Consider the following 17,351-nt stretch of genomic DNA (forward strand, 5'->3'; position numbering starts at 1 on the left):
TTGTCTAATGGGCCGCCAATAGTGGAACGAGAATGTGATCCGGCGTTGACTTCCGTAATTCCGTGCTGAATCTTCAAATGTCGGCGGATGTTACGGGTTGAAGAATCTTTGTTGATGTAAGCGCTGCGGCACAGGCCCTCCTAAATATGTGGATATGCATATGAATAACCGATTCGATAGAAAAAAAATTAAAGACATACCTTGCACACAGCATATGGAACGCCTTCTCGCCTTTCACGTAGAGCCAAGCTATTCGTAAATATCCAGCTTCGTTGCGTACGTTGATTACTGATTTGAACCGGAGCTTGAGACTATTCCATTTTTTGCATAGACAATCGATGCGAAATAGTTGCCATGAACCTTGCGTATAACGTCATTTACCGACTGATTATGACCGAGAAAGGTCAATTTGTGTACGTCGCTGTAGCATTTCAGTTTACTCCCGACATTTTCAATAATATGATTGAATTTAAGGTAGCGTATACAGAAAACATTAATTGTATACTGTCTAACTGATGCATTATGTTTTTACACAGGAAATTACATTGAAAGCAGCAATCGTGGTGGAAAATTCTCATTGCGCCCAGAAACTAGGCCAGGCAACAAGTGGATGGACGTCAATTTCGTGATTGCGCTCACATTCAGTGTTCATACAATGTGTAGACCAAGATGGCAGTTGTTCTTTTGAAAAATAGACCGCACAAATACATGTAGTCTAAGGGATAAAAAGGCCCAATCGTTTGCCATTCAATCTTGGCGCTATTGCAGCGGAAGTTGTCCGCGATATCGAATAACAAAAAATCTGCCGCTTCAACGTTGAAGTTCTTTTGGGCCGCTGACCCTAGCAAACATTACACCATATTACATGCCACAGCAGGAATAAAATAAAAGAAAGCGTCAAGAGGATAGAGATGGTTAGTGGAGAGTAAAGAGCAGATGCTGGTTGCCATATAGAATTGCAGTTAAATTGCAATTCAGATGAAAGTCGAAAAACCAAGACTGTAGGGAGCGAAAAATCGTATCTTAGGGGGAAAAAAAACAGGCTGTAAGGTGCGAAGAATCGCATCTTAGGTATTAAACAGCTGTAAGGAGCGAAAAATCGCATCTTAGGGAAAAAAACAGGCTGTAAGGTGCGAAAAATCGCACCTTAGGTATTAAACAGCTGTAAGGAGCGAAAAATCGCATCTTAGGGAAAAAAACAGGCTGTAAGGTGCGATTCATTGTATTTGAGGGAAAAAGACAAGTCTAAGCTTAACTGGGTCTCTGTGACACTGTTGGCTGTTTGTGTAACGGGTCAGCTGAGGTCTTACTCGAACCCCGTCCAAAAAAGGGTTAGCGTTCTCCTTGCTTGTGTTGATGATGTTTATTATTGATCCCAATCAAAAAAAAAAGTATCTTCACCGTCCTCTGAATCCTCGTGTGTTATATCCATTGTCGATCTACTTGGTTGCTGCCTGTGCTCGTTCAAAACGGGCCTTAATAAATAGTTGCAACGGGTTCGACGCTTAATCTGTTGGCACATGCCTGGTTGCCGACGCCTGTTCCAGCTTTTCTGAAGATCCGTGCCAGTACACTTCAACAGCATGTGAAAAAAAAAATTGCGCTCTTATCTATGCTGTCATTTCCGTACCACAGGAAATGCGACCTCTTGCTGGGTGCATTTTGTGTTACGCCAAAATAAAATGCAGACGCTCCTGTAAATACATTCTCTCGCAACTTCAGAAACGGCACTCTTTTGCACCTGCTTTTTTTTTTTTTTTTTTTTTTTTTTTTTTTTTTTTTTTTACAGTTCTTCTATTTCTCATGTCATCTACCGTTAAATCTTTATTTGTTACGAACAAATGTCCTTATTGCAGTAAAACTTTGAACTCGGGACGAAACCTGCGCGATCACCTCCGAAGGCTGCATACAGTCACTGTTGTGGATCAGTGTCACCGGCGGAATGACGGAGATGGGATCCATTTCTCGAGAACAAGAACAGCAAGCACCGAAGATGTGTTCGGATGTTGCTATTGCAACCAGTATTTTTTATCAAATTGACATTTTCCGCTCCCATATCGAGCAGCACGTTGCGGATTCGGTGGTAAAATTCTTATCGTATGTTTTGTTTGGTTTAGCTTTGACCTTTTTTTTTTCGTTAGTCATTACGACCAAACCTCCGAAAGCGCAAATACAAAGTGGTCGATGTGCAGGAAGATGAAGCAGTGATTGAGCAAGATGGAATGGTAAAAAACCAGAAAAAAAATACACAGATGAGTGGCATTCTCAATTTATTACGTTTGTTTTACACAGTGGATGGTAGAGGATAGAAATGTGACGGACACGCTTCACCTGCTGCGCAAAGAAATAGCACGCCGGAATGAGAAGCTTGAACAGCTGACAGATGTGGAATTACTGTGAGAAAGGGGCTGGAAACAAATGTAGATTTTCTCGTTGACACATTTTTCTTTTGTCTAGTGTGCTAGATCACATCTATTTCTTTGCCAGGGAACATCAAGATAGTGTGCCAGGCTTCGAAAGAGCTGTGCACCGCCAAATAATTGAACACATTCCCTTGATGAGCAGGAAGAAAAATCCCATGCAATTCTTGGTGCGATGGTCCAACACAATTGCCGAGGTATATATGCTCACTTTATTTTCAGCATGCTACTAATACTTCAAAAAGGTTGAATTTCCAAGCTGGGAAAATATCAAAAAAATCACATCCGCGTTCCTCAATGAAGCTAACGAAAGCCGTGACCTCAACCAAGTCATTGCGGCTGATATAATTTATTCACTGTAATATGAAGGGGATGTGATCTAATTAGCTACCATCACTGATATATCTTTGACTTTATTTCACTACAGGGCTCCACGACTGATGCAACCGCAGAGGGCAAACATGTTGGAGGATACATTCGCACATCGCTATTTGGATGCCATCTTAGAGGCCATCTTTGGCTCTGCACCGCAGCTGTCCTGTGACTGGTAAAAATCACATTACCTTTAACCAAATGAGATCGCGGCCTAATTCTCCTCTTTGGTTCACTTTTCCAGGGCGAATGGATCGTTGCTGCGATATAAGGTGCAGCAGAAACAGCAGGAATCCAATGATTCTTCTAATGAGGATGATGCAGAAGAAACCCAAGAAAAGCCAGTCATTAACAGTACAGTTTTTAAACCTGATTGGGTTGTATATGCTGCAGCGGGGCCCGCATTGTCAGCGGTTGGGATTCTCGAGTTAAAAGTGGATTACAAACGAAATCCCAACTATATGACTGATTTCGTAAAGCTGGCAAAGGAAATGAAGCTCATATTACATCAGCTGATCCATGCCGGAGTGCAAGAGCCCATCGTGTGCGGAATTTTAATTGAAGGTAATTGAAGATGGGAATGAATAGCCTTCTGTTTTATCATAATATTAATTTTTGCATAGGAAATCGCTTCGAAACTTTTGCCATGGATCTTACCTATGATGGCATCTACAGGCTCCTGCGGCTAGGGAAAGTCCGTTTGTGCACGACGCTGCGGGAGTTCAGTCTGTTCCCTGCGGTTTTCATGGATATCATGACAGTCAAGGCAGTGTATACAGAATACGTTTAATTTGGGACTGTTTTAACTCATTGACGCATGATGTTTTACACAGGACATTGCATTGAAAACAGCGACCTCGGTCGAGAAATGTCATTGCGCCCGCCAATTAGGCCAGGCAACAACTGGGCGGACGCCAATCTCGTGGTTACGCCCAAGCGCAGGGCTCATTCAACGTGTCGATTAAGACGGTAATTGTTCTTTTGCAAAACGGATCGCATAAATACGTGTAGTCTAACGAAGATGTCATCGTGGGCCATTCAATTTCCGTCCTATTGCAGTGGCAGTGGCCGCAATCTCCAGAGAACTTTCTTCCATTGAGTGGACAGGTCTGTTTGAGTACGTTTCAAAAAAAAAAAATATTAGCGCCCGCCAGATTCTTTATGCGTTGTATCATATGTCGTTACCTCTGTTGCTGCCTGTGTATTGTTGTAAAAGCTCGCGTTCGAAACGGGCATAATAAGATTTGCATTGAAGTCGTCCACTAAATCTATTTCATAAATTTCCATTGCCGACGTCTGTTCATTTTTTATGACGAATCCAGACTTGGTCAGGCACGTGAAAGAATAACGCACTCTTGTCTCAATTGCCGGTTTCCGTGCCATGGGAAAAGCGGTCTCCTCGGAGGCGCTTTTTGTGTTACGTCAAAAAAACCTAGACAGTCCATTTTTTCATAACTGCAGGAAACGGCCCTCTTTCGCAGCCTCCTCTTTTTTAACCGTTCTTCTATTTTTGATGTCAATCACCGTTAAATCATTATTTGTTTCGAACAAGTGTCCATACTGCAGTAAACCTTCGCTGAGCTCGGGAAGAAACTTACGCGAGCATCTGCGTAAATATCACACCATTACTGCTATAGATGAGAATCAGCGGCGGAAAGACGGAGGTGGCGTCCATTTTTCGAAAAAGAGAACAGCAAGCACCGAAGATGTGTTCGGCTGTTGCTTTTGCAGCAAATATTTCAATCAAATTGACACTTTACGCATGCACATCGAGCAGCATATTGCGGATTCCGTAGTAAATTATATTCCTATGATAGATGGTGTCTGATTTGACTGAGACCCTTTTTTTTTTCATCAGTCGAGACGAGCAAACCTCCGAAACGGCAGATATGAAGTCATTGATGTGCAACACGATGAAGCAGCGATCGAACGAAATGCAATGGTAAGAAGCACAAAAAGGAAATACAGATGAGCGACATTCTCACGATTCATGACGTTTTGTTTCCTACAGTGGATCATCGACGATCTGAATATCACGGACAACTTATCCCTGCTGCGCAAGGAAATCAAACGCCGCAATGAGGAACTGGAACAGCTCACCGATGTGGAATTACTGTATGAAAGGACTCAAATAAATGAGAAATAAATATATTGATATTTTTTTGTTAACACATTTTTTTGTGTCTAGTGTTCTCGATCATATCTATTTCTTTGCCAGTGAATATAAAGACAGTGTACCAGGTTTCGAGTTGAATGCACACCGCCGAATAATCCAGGATATTCCCCTCATGAACCAAGAGAAAATGAAAATGGAATCGTTGGTGCGCTGGTGCTCCAAAATTGCCGAGGTATAAATATGGTCACTTTGCTTTCAGCATTTACTAACATCCCCAAAACAGGTGCAGCTTCCATCCTGGCTGTCGATGAAAAGAATTACCTTGTCATTTCTAAACGAAGCCAATCAAAGTGAAGAGCATAACCAAGTTATCGCAGCTGAGATTATTCATAGACTGTAATATGAGAGGCCCGGTGTTTTTAGTTAGCTGCCATCACTGATGTATCTTCGACTTTTATTTCACTACAGGGCTCCACGATTGTTGCAACCGGAGAGCGTACATATGCTGGAGGATACATTTGTGCACCGCTACTTGGATGTCATTTTGGAAACAATCTTTGGTTGGGAGCCCCGATTCAGATGTGCCTGGTAAAAATTCCCATTAGACCTTTAACAATGAGATCGCGGCTTAATTTTCTCACTGGTTACTTCTGAAGGGTAAATGGGATATCATTTCCAAGCAAGGTGCAGTACAGAGAAGAACACAATCTTGATCCTTGCAACGAGGATGGTGAAGAACAAGAACAAGAGTCCGTCACGAAGTTGAAAGCGAGTTGGATTCTTTATGCCAACTCGGGGTCCGCATTGTATGCGGTCGGGATCATGGAGTTGAAAGTGGATTACAAGCGAAGTTCCAACCACATGACTAATTTCGTGAAGCTGGCAAAGGAAATGAAGCGCATTTTACTTGAACTGATCTATCTCGGTGTACAAGCACCCTTAGTGTGCGGCATTTTGATAGAAGGTAAGTGAAGGGAGAGAAGAATAATCTAATGTTTTCGAATATTTATTTTTTGCGTAGGTGATCGCTACGAAACCTTTGCGATGGACCTGGCATACAAAGACATCTATCGGATGATGCGGTTGGCCAAGGCTACTTTGTGCACATCATTGCGGGAGTTTGGTCTGTTCCCTGTCGTCTTCAATGACATGATGCAATTTAAGGCAGCGTATACAGAGAAAGGTTAACTTTTGTATTTTAACTCATTGGATGCACGTTTTACACAGGAAATTGCTTTGAGTACAGCAACATCGGTGGAGAGATGCTGTTTCACCCGGCAGCTAGACTAGGCAACTACAGGACGTACACCAATTTCGTACTTAAATCCACCTTCAGGGTTTCCACAACGTGTGGACTGATATGATAATTGTTCTTTTGCAATTAGAGGCGCACAAAGACATGGAGTCTAATAGATAAAAAAGGTGTCATCGTTGGTCATTCAATCTCCGCCCTATTGCAGTGAGAGTGTCCACGATATTCGTATAAAAATTTTTACCGCTCCAACGTCGATTTCCTTTTTGTGTTTCTGACCCTGGGAAAATACTATGTTACATCCAACCACTCACCTTCACCACAAAAACAAGAAATAAAGTAAAAGCAACCAGGGAAATGGAGTGGTATAAAGTATGGAGTAAAAGAGAAAACGCAGCCATGGTTGCCATATACGCAAAAAGGAAGATTTTTGGTTTCACATCATATGAAAATTGCCAGTAATGAGAAAAGGATCTGGAGAGAACTTTCTTCCGTGGAGTAAAATTAAAGTTTTGCATCATTTCAACCGAAAGGGTTTTGTCGGTTAATCTATCACGTGCAATTCCCGTCGGTTCCCCGCTCAATTTTCCTACAGTTTTTGCTGACTCTTCATCTCTTTTTATTCATTGCCCCGCGGATTCCTTATTTTTTTTTCTAATGGTTTATCCTTCTGGCAACTCCGTCTTACCAACCCATTCACAACAACAACAACCCTCCTCATCAGTACACCTACGGACTTCCTCTTCCGATTCTTCCTATACTTTCTCGACTTCCTCAACTGCCCAATCACATCGCTGGACCATGCCGTCTCCGTATATACCCTCAAATCCGTCGACCACCATGCAACCCAATCAAGCCATCTACGTTAGTAATCACCCTAATCATTCGCCTCATCTTGTGTCCCCGTCTCCGTCTCCGTCTCCATTTTCATCATTATCTCCGTCCAACCCACAAACGTCGCCGGTCATGGTGTTGAACAACAACAACGATTCTCGAAAACAAACTTTGGCTCCTCCCCCTCCTCCTGCGGCGGGCGCCCCACCAGGGGCTGCCGCACCGACCGTGGGCGAGAATGGTCAACCTATCAAAATTCGAAAAAAGCCAGGCCGTAAACCGAATCCAGCGTCCCCAGCGTTACGTAAAGCACAGAACCGAGCTGCTCAACGGGCTTTTCGAGAACGCAAGGAACGTCATTTGAAAGACCTGGAGAGCACGATCAAAGTCCTTCGAGAACAGCGAACAAGCGCGGTCCGAGATGCCAACGTTGCCAAGGGAAAATTGGATGCCCTACGTGCTGAGAATTGGTACCTGAAAGGCGTTGTTCTGACACTTCAATTTGTGTGCATGCATCACCATATCCATATTCCGACCCACTCGCCGTATTTAAGCGAGGAAGCCCTCAGTGAAATGGCACAAACGGCGCCACATGCCATTGAAGCGTACGTAAATGCATATACTCGGAACAATATCAATTTAAAACCGACCATGGCCGCTCATTTTGCCAATGTACGATCACCCGAGGTCGATTACGAGGAAGAGGAGTATCAACGCAGAGAGCGAGAAAGGAGTAACACCAGTCTAGAAAGTCAGCCAGAGTCTGGACTTTATGGGGGAGAAGAAACCATTGACCCGAATGCACTTCACTTTTCATCCCCGGCGTCATCGGCCTTCCAGCGCGATCGAATGGGTTCGTCCAGTGAACCATCATCCATGGCATTTGGAGAGGAGGATTTGCTGTCTCGGTCGTACAAGGATGTGGACCTCAAGCTACCGAGTCGATCGCCTTCGGCGGAGTCTGGAGATCCGTGGTCGGGTGAAGCAACCATCAAGCAGGAACCAATGGAAGAGCATCAAACGATGGCCCAGTTGTTACACAAAGAGGGCCAGCCAGTGGATGACAGCAAACCGATGGCTTCCAGTCTAAGTGCCATTCAGCGTATCCGATTGCAGCTGCGAGTTCAGTCGACGTTGACGAATGTCGGTAATTCGGCAGTACGACTTCAACCTACAATTTTACAGTTGGCGATTCCTCACGATCCTCGCATTGATTTGATTCCCACCCCTCACATGCGCGATCGAATGATTATCTTTCGCGATCAAATGGACTATGACCGTTGCTTTGCCATGCTTTTGAATGGTGCCGTTTACCACGGTGGCGATCCTACAATGAGTGCCAGTTGGGAATTGCCAGCGGAATTCTTTAGTGAATTCTGGTATCTTGCTACCAATTACGATGTCAACAGAACCAACAAGTGGCGCCGCCTAAAGGGTCTTCCCGAAATCTCAGTGGGACCGAAACAAGAGGAACAACAGCAACAGCAACAGCATCAACCACATCAGCAACAATCTATGCCTCAGCAACCACCTATGCAGGATCCAGCATCTCAGCAGACGCACTATCCGGCCTCGTATATGGGCCAGGGTTCGAATCCATTCCAATCTTCCGCATGGGCGAATGATATACTTAGTTCGATGGGTTGCGGAATGCCTACGCTGCAACCATTAAGTCACCAGCAAGGATTTGATTTCTCTCCGCCGGGCGATGTGATGATGGATCTTGGAACGGAACCAACGCATTTATTGTATGAACAATTTATGGGTCCATCATCGCATGATCGTCATTCAACGCAATCACCGAATATTGGTACGTATTTTCATTTACCATATATGCGGAAGCATGAAAAAAGATACTGACTGCTATTGATGGGGGTTGGGACCATAGACGTAATGATGGACCTTATGACTTCTCTATCCACGGATATGACATGATAATCTCTAGCAGCTTCTTATGTATCGTCTTATATCATTCATGTTCTATGCCCTCTTTAATTATTTCTCTCCCTTATTGCTGTTCTTTTCGTTTTTACCCATCGTATCTTTGCGCTGCTTCATGTATGTATGAAAAACTCCATTGTAAATATCAAAAAGGTCACCTGGATCAAGTCGCTCTTTGGTTTGGTATCATGTAGTTTGTTTAACATGTTCCACGGATATGGGGATGGGTAAAAGGCACAATAACGGCATGACAAAGGACATTGGCATATCCGGAAAAAGGGCATGTCAACTTCTCGCGAATATACTATGGTTTGGATATGCCTTTTTCAGCCGCAAGAGAGAGAGAGACCGGAAATACCGATACTGGTATCATGAGGGGCCCACTACATGCCGATACAAAGGTATCAAATGACGTACCTTTTTCTTTTTTGTTGATTATGCGCCTAACAAGGTTTATGCCGCACAACATTATGGTGAGAAGCAAAAATTCGAAAAAAGTCGGTATCGCCATGGTAAAAGGTTGACGGGGGCAATTGATAGGCCTGCTGCGGTTTTATTATTGGAGGTGGATAGTGAGATTACCTGTTTTAGTGACGAATGGGAAATGGAGGCTCTTTCTCTTTTTTTTTCAGTCAGATGATAGATGGATATGCTTAATGTATACAATTGATTTGGAAAGGTCACATAAAGTCAACATAAGAAGAAAAGGAGGGGAAAAAATAGCAGAGTGACATAATAGAGAGACTTAAAGAGACCATGTTGGAGGGCAAGTTGCGATGCAATTAAAATGGTATCACCACAAGTCGCCATGTCCACCTTGGTCTTCCGTCACAAGATGAGGATTCTATACCATGAATACAACATGAGTACAACCGAATCCAATGCGTTCAATAAAAAAAACCCAAAAGCGGATAGGAAAAAAATGTGGAAGAAAAAAACGACAAAACGGAGTCAAAGAGGAGGAAGGAATATGGAAAAAAATAATTCTCTTGACCAGCCCACAATGAGATGAAAAGATAAAAAAAAAGAGGGAAAAAACAAAAACAGAGATCGCCCGTATGGCGATCGCTGTTCCTCTCATCAATATCTTATTCTCATCCTCCGCGTCCCCCCCCCCCCTCCCCGTTGGTCCTCCTCACGATCCCTGCATATCGTATCGTCTGATCCCCCAACATAAATTCCCCCTTTTGCAATTTGGATGTCATGATGTGTGTGTGTGAGTGTGTTATTTACCTGACACAGTTGCCATTCCACCAGTCGACTGTAATCCTTGATAGTTCCAGCTTCAAGCATGTCACTAAGTTCTTGAATGGCTCGTTCTTGTCCATCTGTCTCTTCAAGACAAGGTTTCCCGTTGTAACTGTCGTCGGCTGGAACTAAAAGGCTGTTGGGGCTTTTTTCTTCCAAATGCCGCATTTGGGCCACAAAAGTATCATTGTAAGACTGCATCTGTTGATGCAACTCGGTATAAGCCTCTTTCCGTAACTCGGCTAAAAACCCGGTGTATTCATCCTCCTTCCAGTGGCTGTCTGAGAACAAGCCCGTTTCTGACGACCTTCGAGACTTGAGATGTACCGGTGTCTACATTTCACACAAAATGACCACATGGCGCAGTGAGTTTTGACATTGCAACTTTTTTTAATCATTGAGTGTTTTCTTATATAGTAGTTACTTTGGAGTGAGGTGGCAAAGCGCGCCGTTTTTTGGTGAGGGTCAATTTATTGGGATATGCAAAGTGTTGGTACGCTGGGTGGTGTGAGTGTGTGGACAGTTTCATATCGGGATAAAAACGAATTGGGACTTAAAAAGAAAAAAAAAGCTGCAGTAATACAAACAATATAAAGAAAAGGAGATGATACGTAAAAACACAAGAAGGAAAAAAAAAGGGAAAATGTGGAAGAAATGAGAAAGAAATGTTATATTTATGAAGAACTTGAAATAAAAAGGAAAAAGAAAAGAATACAAAAGAAGGAAAGTAGTTAAAAGCGAGAGACAATTGGGGAAATATGCGGTGTTTTTATCCCACTGCGCTTTCGAATGGACACAATCCGGTTCAACAAGTCTGAAATAAAAAAATTCACATAAAATCATCCTCTACAGTTAGAAAGCCTAATGACGCATGAATTTATTCATTGAGTTGTATTAGATTTTTTTTTTTTTTTTTTAATGGATTGCCGTTCATGGTTCTTATTATCAAGGAGAAAGATGAAAAAAAAATAGGCAATCACCATCACCGAACGATTTTAAACGAGATGGACCATGTATCTTTTAGTCTGTTTAATTTCAACTCACCCTACCTTTGGCCGCATCCCTGCAACTTGGCACAGCCGCTGCTGTCGCATCCCCAAACTTTGCCTCATTGCATGATTTTTTTTAAGTCAAGACTGTAAACAAACGCATATACGACCAATCACTTTTTAGCCTCCGATCTACTCTAATTTCCCTTTTTTCTTTTATTTGTTTCATGCAATCTGGTTTTGTCGGCACCACGCCCACTCTCCGACCCAAAAGAATTGCTTTTTAACAAAACAGAAGAGCAGGAAATAGTGCATTTTTGGTTCGAGACCGATGGAAAGTTTTAAATAATAGAGAAATCTGTTGGCAGGAAAATAAAATAAAAAATGAATGGTATCCGAGCATTGCCACAGTAACACTGTAGCATCATCACCATGGAAGAAAGGAAAACCCCCAGTCGAGTAGCATGAACCATTTAGTTTCCCTTATTTACTTGACTGTTACCGACAAAACATTGATTCTAGAGTATTAAGCTTCATCAGGAACTATGGTCATGATTTCCAGAAACTTCGTCCGATGAAGATAAGACTTAGTTGTATGACAGTGGTTAAAGTAATAAAGATCTCCAAGGTGAGCTCACTGAAATTAATTTCTATACCATTCTCATGCCAATAAATAACATTTGACAATTTTTATTTATCTGAACGGATTAATATCGAGGATTCAACAAATAGATTGAATATGCTTGCAAAGATAGAAAAGAAACAAATGTTCGCACCAACTGTAGCTCGAAACAAGTCCTCTACTGCCACAGCAACACATATGGATAAATGATTACATTGAAGCAGTTGATGATATCCCATGGATGTGGTATTTGGGTAGTCGCAGATTTTCGTTTTTTTGCCCGCTGTGCTCGCGTGAACAATGAGGCGATGATGTCACGTGATTTGAATGCCATGAAATTTTTTGTGCCTTTTTTCGCCTTTTTTTCATCGTATACTGGCATCGGTGGCTCTGCTGATTGCATTGGGATTCCCTTTCAATGAATACGCCAAAGGAAGAGAACGACGAAGGCTTCGTGTTCAAACGAAGACGCATGTCTCGTTCGCTAACCTCTGCGCCGTCATTTCCCGGTGTCCAGTCAACGGCCTATAAACCGCCATCCCTCAAAGTGGACCCCACACAAGAACACACGAAAAGTCGAGCATCAAGCATTGCACCATATAACGATACAGTACGTTCGCAGACCCTCTCTTTATATCTTTTTAACTGACGCAATTTTTTTTGTGTCTGCAGTCATCGATACCTTCATCATTTCCATTATCACCTGAATCACCTAATACACTACCACCACCACCAATCCGATCATCGCAAGCACGGTCCATGGCGGGTTCTTTCGAACCTCAGACAAGGAAAAACCGCCCAAGTTCGATACCATTCAACGACACAGGTAGCCGACGATCCAGTATAGAAAGCTTTTATTTCCAAGGTAAAAGAAGAATCGACACATTGCAGGAGAAAAAAAAATGGATGATAACTGAAAATTGCTGCGACGAATAGATCTACCTGACCAAGTACCACCGGATCAGTATTACACACGGTTGAATCCACACATGTCCGAGTCGGATCGTCTGAGGCAATTGCTGATATGGAGCGCACAGAACTTGCGAAACCAGAATCCACCTACCACCACAAATGGCACCACAAATGCGACCAAAAAATCAGAACAAGTCGTGAATAAAATAGGTAACGACGGACTCTAGTTCACAGTGCAATGCTTCTTGACAAAACAAAACAGAAAAAAGTTGACCAACTTCATAATTAGTGGACCGATTGCAAAGGAAATTTATAGAGAAGCTAAAGACCGGAGAGATTCCTATATCATTGCATCAACCGGTAAGTAGGCAATTCGAGTCCTAACAGAAGGACAGCTGAATAACATTATTGATGGGGCCCACAGTTGGAACCAAACTCCACCCCTCTCGAATCCAAAAATCCCAATCCACTCAACGAGCATAATAAAGAGCGCATACGGAAAGCGGAGGCGAAAATGGCCATGTAAGAACGGACTCCTTTCTCCCCTGGCGGTGGGATCATTTCCTTCTTTTAACCACGACCCTGTTCATTTTTAGATTGAAACAAGAATTGGAAGCCTGGCGACGGTATTCAAATGAAAGGTTTGATGAACATGCCAAAGCCGTGGATGCATCAGCTTCGACCAAAGAAGCGTACCGTAAATCGATTGAGGGGAAATCGCTCAAAGAACTTTTACGTGATGCGGATCCGGAATTTCAAGCATTTGCGTCTCAACTCAGCGACGATGAAATGGATGAACAAATGGATATGTTGAACAAATCAGTGGAGGCGATTCATCCTTCCGTCTCTGAATTACGGCAAACGATGAATACGGCGTTGCAATTTCAGCATGAATCCCATCAATTTACCAAAAAGTTATCCTCGGCCCTCGCTCAATCCCTTTACGAAGCGAACCAATGTATACCGCCGCCTAGTCAACGCGATGCTCTTTTGGATGATGAAGCGAAAACCAAAAATAGAAAAGCCGCCATCAATGATATCCTCAAGCTGTTATCAAAGAAGGGACAATGAGCATTCGAAGAAGTTCACGCGTTTTTTTTTCTGCCGGCATTTCAAATCCACGCGTTTTTCAACAAATTGACGCGCCCTTTTTTTTACCCTTTTTTTTTCCTGGCATGACTGCGGATTGATTCCTGCCAATCTTGGGATGGGATTGTCAATGGAATTCAACGGGTTCTCCGTCTTTTTTTTTTTTTTCCACTTTTGTCTTCCGCTTTTGTTAAGCATTGATGCCAAAAAAATGTCCCAAGCAATATTTGTCGATGTGATCTCTCAGCTTGACAGTGCTTTAAGCCGTCCGAGACGGGAATATGTAAATAAACCATGGTTCTTTTTTCTCATCTCTTCTTGACGTCATACCATTCCTCTTCTTTAATACCTATGCGTCGCTCTTTTTTTCTTCTTCTAGTTGGCTCAGCTATTGCGAGACAATGGAGCCACATGCATTGACTCGGAACCCACCGATGACGACTCATCCACTGAATCGCCTATTGCACCTACTCATATTGTCTCAATGCGTGCACCTTCCGTGGTGCGAACCACCGAACTTCAGAAACGCGCCGTCGTAGTATCGGTAGGGCAGTCAAAGCGACGCCAAAAACCACGCAATGCAATGGCTCACGTCAGGTCATTATGTACCAATTCTTTGTTCGGTTAGCCACAATGGGTAGAAGCTGCGGTCAAAAATGGATTCAAACATCGGTAAGTGGTCGAACGTTCAGCCCATGTCCCTGATGCTCAAACGTGTGTTTTTAGTCCTGAATTCTATTCCACCGACCCTCTCAAGTTCTTTTCCGGTATCGTCGTGACGACGTCAGGTGTAAGTATTCGTTTTTGACTCTATGAGTTAGACCGCAAGGAAGAGGAAGGAGTTGCTTATAACAAACACTAGTTACCTACGGCCGACCGAGAAGCGATCTACGGTGGTGTCATGGCTTTGGGTGGTCAGTTTCGCGAAGATTTGACGCAGGATGTTACACATTTGGCCTGTTTGGCACCACAAGGGGTAATATCACCTATTCTCGTTGGAAGCAGTGGACACTGAAGGATGGATGCCCTATTTATTCCATGTAGAAAAAATACGAAGAAGCCATCAAACGACGAAATATCATCAAAACTGTTCTTCCTCATTGGTTTGATGATTGCTTCAAATTCAAGCGTCTGGTTCGCGAAGTAGGGCATAGTATTTTCACTGTGTTCATCACCAAAGAGACATTACTAAAAATTGCACACAAAACTTTTTAGGATGTCTATCTATTTCCGGATCCGCCTTTAATGCGCACCATCAAAGCTTCCAGAACAGACGATGTAGAAGAACCAACGGGCGATAAAGTACCCGAGCGAACCAAAGAGGACAAATTGATTTATGTTCATCCTACAGCGGACGCTTTGCCCACCACCGAACCTAAAGAAAAATATTTGGCCGATCGTTGCTTCTTCTTTGCCGCCGACTTGAAACTTAAAGATGAGCTCCTTCCCAAAATCGAATCGTGCCTCATCAAAGCAGGCGCTACCGTCGAGTCAACCTTTTCCGACAAGGTCAATATCGTCATTGCAAAGTACCGCTCGTCTCCCGAATGTATAAAAGCTTGTCAAGAACACAAGCTGGTGGCCAGTTTATGGTGGATCTTCAATACCCTTGCACGCCAACGATTCGAATTGCCCACACGGACCTTGCTCGACTATCCACAGCCGAAAGGAGGGATCCCAGGCATGGAGAATATGGTACGAATCATCCCTTTCTGAACACATTATTTTGCTTAGTTCTCAATCATGTCGCTCCATATAGGTTATTACCGTCTCCACTTATACCGGTATCGCACGTGTAATTTTACGCACCCTGATCCAGGCCGTCGGAGCTACTTTTACACCCTCCTTGAGCGAAAGAAATACACATGTCATCGCAGGAAGGTAATAGGGAACAATTCGATTGAAAACTTTTTTTTTTTTTTGCAATGGGATCTTATGTATTCATGTGATATTGTTTTGTTTTTTCTTTAACTACAGCAAAGCGAGCATGAAGTATCAAAAAGCCTTTGAAAAGAATTTGCCCATTGTCAACCATTTATGGTTGGAAGAGTGTTTCCAGAAATGGTGTGTCAAAACACCGGTGGATGAGCGATACGTGATGTTCCCGGGAGGCCACATTCTGGATGATTTGGTAGGTAAAACGCCTCTGTTGCCGGAAGACATGGAACGATGGTGGCGCGATCCCGAAAATGCACCGGCTACCATTCCATTTGCTCCGAAACCCGTCGCACTGTCACCGGCCAAGTCCCACAAAGAACTGGGCAGTCCAGTAGAGACAGGAGAAGAGACCAGCCGATCCCCGTCTCCGACCGCCTTGGTGCCTGGATCCACCAAAGAAGGCAGTTCAGTGTCCCCCACACCAATGGATGAAAAGCGCCATCCCAAACGCAACTTGGGCGATGAAAATCCGGAAGCCGAAGTCGCCAAACGACAACGAATTGCCTCCCAAGAGGAGATTCAAGAAAAGGAAGCCGAAGCGGTGCCTGAAGAAGCATCCGAACCACCAGCCATGGAGGAAGCCGACGAAACGTCGCCTGCTTCCCCTATGGAGGAAATTATGGAGCAGCCTGCCTCGGCCGAGAAATCCGACGAGGACATGACAGATGCAGAATCTGAACAAAAAGAAGAAACTCAATCATCCCCGCCGTCACCGCCGGCCACCAAATCACGTTCACGCACCCCCACCTCCAGAGAAACCGACCATCCGCCATCCACGGCCCCTTCCTCACAGGCAAGCACGGCCAAATCCAAACACGGCAATACAATCAAGATTGCCACATCCAATGTGACATTAAGCAGCGATGACAAATCGGTAAGTTGCTACTGAATCGAGGTCACAGAGACAGGCCTATTCATCTATGTGTGTGTGGGTGTGCGCTCGCTTTTGTAGGCCATTCGTCGTTTAGGCGGCGGTACAACTGAAAACATACTGCAAGCGACCCATCTGGTGGTGGAGAAACGGATACTGCGAACACCGAAATTCCTTTGTGCTGTCAACTTGGGACTTTCCATAGTGCGTCTCGAATGGTTAAAAGATTCCATCAGTCAGGAGCAATGGCAGAATGAATCAGAATACGAGGTTCATGATAGTGATGTGGAGAAGCGTCTCGGATTCAATTTGGCGAAAAGTCTCGATATCGCACGAAAGCATCAAGTGGAATACAAATCAGGGACCCGCGGGACCTGGCTGGAAGGTTACGAGATCTGTATATTGCAAACCAACAAAAACGCCGTAAAGGATGTGATTGAGACCGCCGGAGGAAAAGTGGTGCCGAAACCATCGGCCAGACGATTACGTGATCTTTTATCAGGCAGCACGCAAACCCGGTTACTGGTGGTATCGACCGCCCAAGATAAAGACAAGTGGACCGAATACTCATTGCACAATGTTCCCGTCTACGACACAGAAATCATCATCGCCGGCGCCTTCCGTCAACGCCTCGATTTCGATGAATTTCGTCTTGCTTGAGAAAGTTTTAAAATCGCAAGAAATTCCCAAGAATCCACTCCTTTCTTTTTTTCGCAATGATATTTGAAGAATAAATCTCGTGATCGT

The 17,351-nt window shown here is 43.7% G+C and overlaps 6 protein-coding genes across 6 annotated transcripts; 5 read left to right on the top strand and 1 right to left on the bottom strand.

Annotated features, from left to right (window-relative positions):
- The first annotated feature begins 1,791 nt into the window (after nt 1–1,791).
- Nucleotides 1,792–4,084, top strand: BYT42DRAFT_559349 (uncharacterized protein). Its single transcript, XM_051567109.1, has 9 exons — nt 1,792–2,225; nt 2,293–2,396; nt 2,458–2,617; nt 2,666–2,778; nt 2,848–2,967; nt 3,037–3,356; nt 3,416–3,558; nt 3,626–3,761; nt 3,852–4,084. The coding sequence occupies exons 1-8, from the start codon at nt 2,223–2,225 to the stop codon at nt 3,755–3,757; spliced, it is 1,095 nt and encodes a 364-aa protein (XP_051426035.1). The 5' UTR covers nt 1,792–2,222; the 3' UTR covers nt 3,758–3,761; nt 3,852–4,084.
- A 180-nt stretch (nt 4,085–4,264) lies between these two features.
- BYT42DRAFT_559379 (uncharacterized protein) lies at nt 4,265–6,593 on the top strand. The gene is made up of 8 exons (XM_051567110.1): nt 4,265–4,584; nt 4,651–4,734; nt 4,804–4,907; nt 4,981–5,140; nt 5,192–5,304; nt 5,377–5,496; nt 5,565–5,872; nt 5,930–6,593. Exons 1-8 carry the CDS (start codon nt 4,306–4,308, stop codon nt 6,094–6,096), a joined length of 1,335 nt encoding a protein of 444 aa, XP_051426036.1. The 5' UTR covers nt 4,265–4,305; the 3' UTR covers nt 6,097–6,593.
- Nucleotides 6,594–6,773: 180 nt separating this feature from the next.
- On the top strand, nt 6,774–9,108 carry BYT42DRAFT_528026 (uncharacterized protein). Its single transcript, XM_051565365.1, has 2 exons — nt 6,774–8,804; nt 8,883–9,108. The coding sequence occupies exons 1-2, from the start codon at nt 6,818–6,820 to the stop codon at nt 8,927–8,929; spliced, it is 2,034 nt and encodes a 677-aa protein (XP_051426037.1). The 5' UTR covers nt 6,774–6,817; the 3' UTR covers nt 8,930–9,108.
- Nucleotides 9,109–9,454: 346 nt separating this feature from the next.
- Nucleotides 9,455–10,986, bottom strand: BYT42DRAFT_559388 (uncharacterized protein). The gene is made up of 3 exons (XM_051567111.1): nt 10,608–10,986; nt 10,169–10,516; nt 9,455–9,779 (listed from the first exon to the last, which is right to left on the bottom strand). The coding sequence occupies exons 1-3, from the start codon at nt 10,710–10,712 to the stop codon at nt 9,729–9,731; spliced, it is 504 nt and encodes a 167-aa protein (XP_051426038.1). The 5' UTR covers nt 10,713–10,986; the 3' UTR covers nt 9,455–9,728.
- Nucleotides 10,987–12,212: 1,226 nt separating this feature from the next.
- On the top strand, nt 12,213–13,777 carry BYT42DRAFT_611300 (Mis12-Mtw1 protein family-domain-containing protein; the record flags this gene model as incomplete). Its single annotated transcript, XM_051571487.1, has 6 exons — nt 12,213–12,404; nt 12,467–12,659; nt 12,731–12,916; nt 12,996–13,066; nt 13,131–13,228; nt 13,303–13,777. 6 exons carry the CDS (start codon nt 12,213–12,215, stop codon nt 13,775–13,777), a joined length of 1,215 nt encoding a protein of 404 aa, XP_051426039.1.
- A 229-nt stretch (nt 13,778–14,006) lies between these two features.
- Nucleotides 14,007–17,264, top strand: BYT42DRAFT_611301 (uncharacterized protein; the record flags this gene model as incomplete). Its single annotated transcript, XM_051571488.1, has 10 exons — nt 14,007–14,078; nt 14,175–14,339; nt 14,424–14,467; nt 14,522–14,585; nt 14,658–14,771; nt 14,840–14,938; nt 15,011–15,490; nt 15,555–15,676; nt 15,773–16,607; nt 16,686–17,264. The coding sequence occupies 10 exons, from the start codon at nt 14,007–14,009 to the stop codon at nt 17,262–17,264; spliced, it is 2,574 nt and encodes an 857-aa protein (XP_051426040.1).
- Nucleotides 17,265–17,351: the final 87 nt, after the last annotated feature.

This window comes from Radiomyces spectabilis (assembly GCF_025331425.1).
Source record: "Radiomyces spectabilis strain NRRL 2753 chromosome Unknown BYT42scaffold_3, whole genome shotgun sequence".
NCBI classification, from domain to species: Eukaryota; Fungi; Mucoromycota; class Mucoromycetes; order Mucorales; family Radiomycetaceae; genus Radiomyces; species Radiomyces spectabilis.

Bases quoted from the DNA above. Each gene is read 5' to 3' on its own strand.
- BYT42DRAFT_559349 (XM_051567109.1), top strand. The intron at 2,968-3,036 runs GTAAAAATCACA...TCACTTTTCCAG, and splicing joins CCGCAGCTGTCCTGTGACTG to GGCGAATGGATCGTTGCTGC. The intron at 3,559-3,625 runs GCAGTGTATACA...TGTTTTACACAG, and splicing joins TGGATATCATGACAGTCAAG to GACATTGCATTGAAAACAGC.
- BYT42DRAFT_559379 (XM_051567110.1), top strand. From the start codon at position 4,306: ATGTCAATCACCGTTAAATCATTATTTGTTTCGAACAAGTGTCCATAC. The intron at 4,735-4,803 runs GTAAGAAGCACA...TGTTTCCTACAG, and splicing joins CGATCGAACGAAATGCAATG to TGGATCATCGACGATCTGAA. The intron at 5,305-5,376 runs GTAATATGAGAG...ATTTCACTACAG, and splicing joins GCTGAGATTATTCATAGACT to GGCTCCACGATTGTTGCAAC.
- BYT42DRAFT_528026 (XM_051565365.1), top strand. From the start codon at position 6,818: ATGGTTTATCCTTCTGGCAACTCCGTCTTACCAACCCATTCACAACAA. The intron at 8,805-8,882 runs GTACGTATTTTC...TTGGGACCATAG, and splicing joins AACGCAATCACCGAATATTG to ACGTAATGATGGACCTTATG.
- BYT42DRAFT_559388 (XM_051567111.1), bottom strand. From the start codon at position 10,712: ATGAAACTGTCCACACACTCACACCACCCAGCGTACCAACACTTTGCA. The intron at 10,517-10,607 runs GTAACTACTATA...TGTGAAATGTAG, and splicing joins CTTTGCCACCTCACTCCAAA to ACACCGGTACATCTCAAGTC. The intron at 9,780-10,168 runs GTAAATAACACA...TTCATGGTATAG, and splicing joins TGGAATGGCAACTGTGTCAG to AATCCTCATCTTGTGACGGA.